Here is a 7798-nt window from a genome sequence, read left to right as displayed (position 1 = left end):
TATCTTTTTCTGTATCTTTTCCTTTCAATTTCTTTCTATCTATCTATTTAATGTGTCTATCTTTGAGACTGTGTTCTTTCTCTCTTTTCTTTTGTCATGATATTGTCAAATGGTTTCAAAGTATTAAAAGATGTTAAAACACTGCAATTTGTAAACAGTTTTTGTATTCTGGGCTGGAATTTTCTGATTTTACATATCTGAAATTGATGAATGTACAATGGTTAACTTTACAGACATAGAAAAAACCCTGAGAACTAAAGTTCTCAGGTAGATGTCATAGTCTCTGACTGCATACATCTATAATTGAAGAATAATAATAATAATAATAATGCAAGAAATCAGAATGAGTGAATATAATAATCTCTCACTTGAAGAATGATAAGATGTTAAATAACAAGTGTCTCATGAGAGTAGTAGAAGAGATGCTTCTGAACTTCAAGCTGAAAAAATTAGAAAATAATGTTATACTTTACTGCAATCTAGAATATATAGAAGCTCTCTATCTAGAATCTTCATTTAAATGTGACTTGATAACTCACATGCACAAGGAATTCAGTCACTTAGAAAACTCTGAACTTATAAGTGTACTCAAATCAAGAGTATACTGATCAAGCATGGCTAAGAACATTCAGATGTATGCTTATAAGTGTCTGAATTATCAGGTTGTGAAAGAATCTAAGAAAGAGTTAGAATGTGAGAAAGTATAACATCAGATAAAGTGTATAATACAATCATTCAAACAATAAAAGATGAATCTCATAGACATATTATCATGAATATCAAATGAAAATCAATGAATAATCACAGCTATTGATTATACTACTAACTGATTAGTTGTGAAAGCAGTTTCAGAGATAATAGAGAAGATGATAATGAAGTTTCTACATAATAAGATCTATGTTAACTATGAAATGCTGTATGAGATTCTAACTGATATCAGTGTGAATCTTGTAGAAGAAGTGATAAGACATTTTATAGACCAGTTACAGACAAGATATTGTAGAACAACATTATATCATCTGTGAATAAATGAAAAGATGAAACACTTGAATGAAATCTTGAGCAATATGCTGATGAAATATTTAGTGAGCAAGTCTATGAGACTATGAGATGAATATCTTAGACAGGTGCTATTGATCACACAGATTCAACAGCATACAGTCTTCAAGTATTCATCATTCTACCTGTTGTATGAATTGCATCCGCGCATTCTGAAGAATGTTTCAGAAGAGAGAAGAAAGAGAACAGCAGTTATAGATGCAACAGTCACAGATGTGAAATCAAGATTGAAAGAGATCAGTCACACATGTGTAAAAGCTAATAAGTTACTTCTGAACTGAGCAATTCAATTGAAAAGAATACAAGACTCACTAGTTAAGAAATCAAGTCTCAAGATGAAAATATAAGTTCTTGTATGCAATGAGAGTTCTGAGAAGTTTCAATCTAGATAATTTGAGTCATATAAAATACTCAAATCACATTCTTTGAGAATATATGCATTGAAAGAACCAGAGAGATGAGTCTTACATAACTTAATAAATAATTCATAACTTATAAAAGTAAAGATACAAGATCTGAGCAGATTATAATTATTCACAGTACTATCATCAGTGTTGAAAAAGAAGAGACTTATAATTGAAAAGTCTCATGAAGTAAGAGAAATCATAGATGCTTATAAATCAGATAATCTCACTTATTCTGATCTTTTCATAATTATAAGAAAAGAATAAAAGATAATAGAGAAATCAGATAAATATCACACTTTAATAAATGATAAGACTGTAGCTGATTGTATAATAACATGCTGTAGACAGTGAATACAATATGACAAAGAGCAGTCTCAAAGCAGCAGACTTGTATGTGAATCAGATTGCAGAAGAAAAAGAGATTCAGAGTTGAATTTAACTGTTTACATCAGTTCAATCACAGAGATCACAGAGAATGAACTATCTGAAACATCTGTGAATATGTGAGATTAAGTCATCTTGATCTCTGAGAATGCTCAGAGATCAGATGAGATTAGTTTTAATAAGCTGTTCACTGTAGTGATCTGAGTGAGTGAAGAGAGACAGTATAACACATGAGACAGAATTACAAGATGAAAGCTGCTGAACCTAGTCACTGAATACTATATTATATAGAGATTATATAAGAGTAGTGACTAGCAGACAAAGAAAAAGCATAAAAAAAGAAAAGAGATAATGAATTAGTCATCAACTGTAAGAGTCAGCTGTAAAAGACAAATATTATCATACATATCTTATTCATTTTCATATATCACATGTTTAATCTATTTTTAACATCACATCACTTAAAAAATATCAAAAACAAAGGAAATCTCAAAACTCAAGATTTATAAGAGATTTAAGAGCTGCAAGCTGCTCTTGTAATAACACTGTGTATGTCTCTGATTTCTCTACTGCTCTGTGTATAACATTAATGTCATTTATCACAACATTGACTGGAATTAAACTGGCCGGCAGGATTATGAATTTCACATTTGATCTCATTTGATCTGGTCTTATACATTTCTTAGCATGAGTCTCATCAGAATCAAGCCTCAAAAAAATCTGAAAATGAATCATTTCTGAGAGAAATGATGTGAAAAATAATCAGATTTAATTCAAGAACAGTGAAATGAAAGTAATTTCTCAGAATAAACTGTGAAAGATGATCATTCTTTCAAAATCAGAATAAGACTGAAACTGAAGATTAAAATCAGTCTCATTCAGTTCATTCAGTGATTGCTTATATAATCAGAATTTGGTAATGATTATTAATAACACTCATGAAACAACTAAATACATTCTTGTACAAGTTTATTCTTCACTTTCTTATGAAAACTACACTTCTCTGATATACTGTGATCAGAGGTATTAAACTGTCTGATAATTCTATGTTTTATAATCATGAGTTTCTTGATTATTTCTTCTTATAATTGTCTTCAGTGATAGTGATAAATATCTCAACTTGAGTTGAACTTTCACTTCATTCTCATCTCTGTCAATGAAATTATCAGAATATTATACATTATCAGTGCAACAGTTGAGTATATACTCTCAATAATTTTTCATAACTCTAGAATTGATTTAATGTGTAAATTTATCAGATTATCTTGAAGATAGTGATTAAATTCAGTTTTACAAGTATATAGTTTTGTCTGATTTTTGATTATAATCAATATATGTAAGTTCTATTTCAAAGTTAGTATTATAGTTCTATGTAATATAAAGTGTTATCAAAGATTATTACTTATTAGAGAATTGTATTTCACTGTCTTCATATCTTGAACATCTGCTCATTCAAATCTCTGATAGTTGATATTGTAGTAGTCTCAGATTAATTTAATATATAAGTCTGATTTCTTCTCTGTTCAATCTTGAGAAGTGTAGATATTAACTTAATAGAAGAGATCTAGTAGAGCTGCTACAGTATAGTACTCTGTAAAAGATTGTTCAGTTTTGCTGTAGTAATATATCAGTTTATTTCTTACAGTAATAATAGCCTGCACTATAGCATTATCTCAGACTGAATTTCTTTTTGAGTGATTCAACTGCTTCTCAAGATGAGTAAATAAACTGTTATACACTTATCAGACTGACTGCAGCATTAATGTATAAGTGATTGAGACTGTCTTTATTATTTTATAAAACTGAAACAGTAAATCAATCACATATTTCAACTGAGTTCACTTCATATCAGAAAGTTTCAATATCTGAATCTTTTCTCAATCAGAGTGTTGCACTTAATAATTAATTATCTGATATAATCAAAGAGTCTGAACAGTTATCTTATATATTAAACTTTATTATATTCTAACATTCTGTATCATATTCAGTGATGTGACTAATTTGTTTATTTATTGAATATCATGAAATTGTTATTATTATTTAGAGGAGATACAAATCATATTAGCAATGTTTCAAATCTGTGATATTTAAATTATTAGTCAATCTATTCAAAATTAACAGTAGTATTATTAAAAAGTATTATCAAAAAGCAATATTAAAAAGTGTTATTAAAAAATATTATCTTTTATAAAGTAAATGTAAAAGTTACTTGAGTAATCACTTTCATCTCATTCTCATCTTAATAATCAGCTATCTCATTATTCTTCATCTCAATGTTAAGCTTCTTTATCAGTGTTTATATCACAAGTTGAATTATATAAGTAATACAGAAGATATGACTTTATTTATTATTTCAGAAATGAAAAATCAATTTTTGCTTCAAGCTCTTCATCATAGTGTAGTTATTCACAGCATTATCAGTTATAATTGTAAGAAGACTGAGATTAATATCTTAATAGTCATTTTTAATCACAGTCATTAATATCTCTGCTATATAATTCTCAGTATAACTACTGATCAATGATTCAAATTCAATTAATGTCTCTTAATAAGTTCAGTTCTTCTCAATGTAATAACATATAACTTTCATAAATATAAGATTATTTATACTAGTTTATACATTCACTGTGAGAGACACTCTTCAATGATTCTTCAACTCTGATTCTAGATGTTGTACATTAACTTTATAATATATCTTGAGATTGAACTGAAGACAGAATTAATGTGAAATATAAAGATTTGAATTAAGTATTTAAAGAAGTGTTCAGATTTCAGAGTTTTTAATTGATTAAAGAGAAAGATTCAGAGATATATATATACAAAGTAATTATTCACAGAAGTTATCAGATAAGAGTTATGAAATCAGAGTACTGATATATGATTATTTTTATATAATTTTCTTCAAATTAGAAAGTTAGTATTATCAAAAATCATTATCTGATAGAGTAACTTATCAGCTCAGTAGTAATTTTCTGATTATTTTTCTTTTATTGTCTGCATTCTGATAACTTCAGATATCAGAAAATTTCTTCAGAGTTATAATTAGTTTATAATAAATGTTTCTGAATAAAGTTGCAGTGATTATAGCAGAGAGATGACTCTTCAGTAATCTGTAATGTAATCTGTTAATAATTATTTCATAGTTCATCTCAGTATTTGTGTTGAGTTTTTCATAAATTTTGTGACCTGGAATCAGATGTGAAGAATGAAGTGATTATTTATTATAATTGAAAGAGAGTATTCTGTGTTGAATTATAAATAACATAGACTTTGTGATTTACAGTGATTTCTTAAAGAGTTTGTGAATCTTCAATAGAAGTAAAAGAAGTAAAAGAAGTGAATTCAGAAGATATAATAATAATTTAAGAAAGATAATAATTTATTTTCAATAACTGATCACTGATGTGTGTAAGAAGAATTAATATAAGAGAAAATAATCTTATTTCTTAGCTTAGTTATAATTTTAGTACTAACTCAGATTGAATATTATCAATGTATAAAAGTAAATAAACAATCTTAATTAATCTCTGTTATATTTCTTGAAATATATTAATATTGTAAAAGAGAGTGTTATTAAATTACATTATCAGATAATATTATTAAAAATATATTAATATTATGAATATTAATGTTGAAAAAATGTTGATATTTATACATTATAGTGATTTGTGAATCATGATAGTTAAATATATATATATATATATATTATTCCTGACTTGATTACAACTTGTATAATAATTTTTAAAAACTCAAAATTAATTTCAATTATTAATAATTATGAACTTATAACTAACTAATATAAAAAGAAAAAAACTTTTTCTACTTATTATCTTTCTACTCTTTCTTATTCTTCTTATTATTCTCTATAATTCACTTCTTATTCTTCTTCTTCTTCTTCTTATCTGAGATGATAATCATCTTAAAATCTCTCTTCACTATCTTCTCAGAGAAGAGTTTTCACTGCTTTCTCTCAGTCAGGTTAATCTGTGTCTCAAAATCCTGCATTTTCTGATCTGCTGTCTCAGGTTTCATCTCAGCAGTAAGTAAATTAACATACTCAGAGAGCAGGGCTGTCTTCTTAATATTTCAAATTATGAAGTGCATTTAAGACCTGAATAAGATCTTAATCTTCTTCTTCTCTGTCAGCTTCTGCTAATCAATTAGAGAATAGAAGTGTTATTAAAAATTATTATCTCTTAATAAATAAAAAACTTATCAGTTTTGACTTCTTTATCTTCTACTTTAACACTCTCTTAATCTTCTTCTATTACTACTTATTTACAGTAATACTCTTCTTCTCTCTCTCTCTCTTCATCTTAGTTTTAAATTATTCTCAGAACTTCTTCTGATTTTATTACTACTGTATAAGACTCTTCACTGTCTTCTTCTTCAATCTCTCACAGACAACATCATTCATATTATTTCTATACTTAGTTCAGTCTAAATCTATCAGAAGTATTACTTAAAATTGTTATTATTCTACTCTCTTACAGAGTCTCTTTAAGATATTATAACATGTCTTATAATCTGTCTTCTCTTACTTAAACATCTTCTTCTTCTCTCTCTTTAATCTGTGACAGTGCTCATGTATCTTGATAATCTGCAGAACTGCAGAATATTTGAAGAAGAATAACATGATTAATTTCAGTGAGTGTTGAAGAGAAGTGAAGGCAGAAGAGATGATTAGAAATAATATAATAATGATAATAATGATAATGATAATAGTAATAATAATAATGATAGTGATAATGATAATGATAATAATGATGATGATAATGATAATAATGAAAGAAAGAGTGCATTGACATATATTACTAACTTATCAAATATAAAGAGACTTAAAGAAAATATTAACAGCTTTCAGTGATGTACAGAAACAGCTACAGTGTTACATAGTAATATCATCTTCATTTAATACATGCACTGTTGATATTCTTTGTATACAGTTATTATATAATCTATATCAGAGATACATGCAGAAAACAGATCTTTATTACTAGAATAAATAATTACAGCAATTCTCTGTTTTCATATTATAAAGATAAGTTATTCTTATTTCTTTCTTCTCTCTTTTCTCTTCTTCAATTAATCACTAATTTCAATCTGATATGAAAACTATTAAAACACTCTCAGAAACTCTCAAATTGAAGAGTATAGACTAATCAAATTTTAAATGTAGAAGAAATCAAATTATCTTCTACAGATTCAATTACTCATTCTCTCTTAAATAAAACAGCAGTTGTGTCCTTCTTTCCTTTCAATCAAATAAAACATGGCCTGTGAAAAGCAAGTATCATATCAGATCATAATAATCAACACAGCCTCAGCACTCAGAACTGCATATACACAGTATATGCTGAACTGAGAGACTGTGTGGATTGTAAACTGATGACAGTATTTCAGAGAGAGCTGTGCAGTATGAGAAAGCTGCAACTATTAATCACATGTGCAGAGAATGAATTATCATAGTAAGTGTATATGCATTGAAGTAATACTTTTTAGTAATACTCAGTCTCTGATATAATGAAAATAGAGTCTCTCTGTGAGATCTGTTTTTATCAGAAGTCAGAGAATCTTATATTTCTCAAGACTATCTTCACATGCCTTGTTCATGAAATTGATGAAAGAAATCATCAATTTCAGTATTCTGCTCTTGATATCATTCAAGTAGCAGCAGAGTCTACCCTGATCACACTTTTTAAGTATATATTTTCTAATTATTCACATTTATATAGATATATACTGATTATTTATTAGATGATATTAAGACAATGACTTATTACAGTTATGTTATTCTCACTGTGAGAAATACACAGTTGATAATAAACATTGTAAAGACTCTGAGAAGTGAGTATTTTAAAAATACTGCAGCTCTGTAATCTTGATTTTTTTTTATTTTTATTTTTTATTTTTTATTTTTCTTTTATTTTTTTTTCTTTCTCTTTTTT

General features: G+C 27.2%; 2 protein-coding genes across 2 annotated transcripts; both read left to right on the top strand.

Moving 5' to 3' along the window:
* Window positions 1-623: 623 nt before the first annotated feature.
* Window positions 624-950, top strand: BDBG_18034 (uncharacterized protein; the record flags this gene model as incomplete). Its single annotated transcript, XM_031725625.1, has 2 exons — window positions 624-693; window positions 835-950. Coding segments are annotated over 2 exons (186 nt in total), but the record flags the coding sequence as incomplete, so codon positions are not given.
* A 6433-nt stretch (window positions 951-7383) lies between these two features.
* BDBG_18033 (uncharacterized protein) lies at window positions 7384-7552 on the top strand (the record flags this gene model as incomplete). The annotated part of the gene is made up of 1 exon (XM_031725624.1): window positions 7384-7552. A coding segment is annotated over one exon (167 nt), but the record flags the coding sequence as incomplete, so codon positions are not given.
* Window positions 7553-7798: the final 246 nt, after the last annotated feature.

This window comes from Blastomyces gilchristii, assembly GCF_000003855.2.
Source record: "Blastomyces gilchristii SLH14081 genomic scaffold supercont1.47, whole genome shotgun sequence".
NCBI classification, from domain to species: domain Eukaryota; kingdom Fungi; phylum Ascomycota; class Eurotiomycetes; order Onygenales; family Ajellomycetaceae; genus Blastomyces; species Blastomyces gilchristii.
The sequence above is the reverse complement of the archived record's forward strand: the minus strand, read 5'-3'. Positions and strand labels throughout refer to the sequence as shown.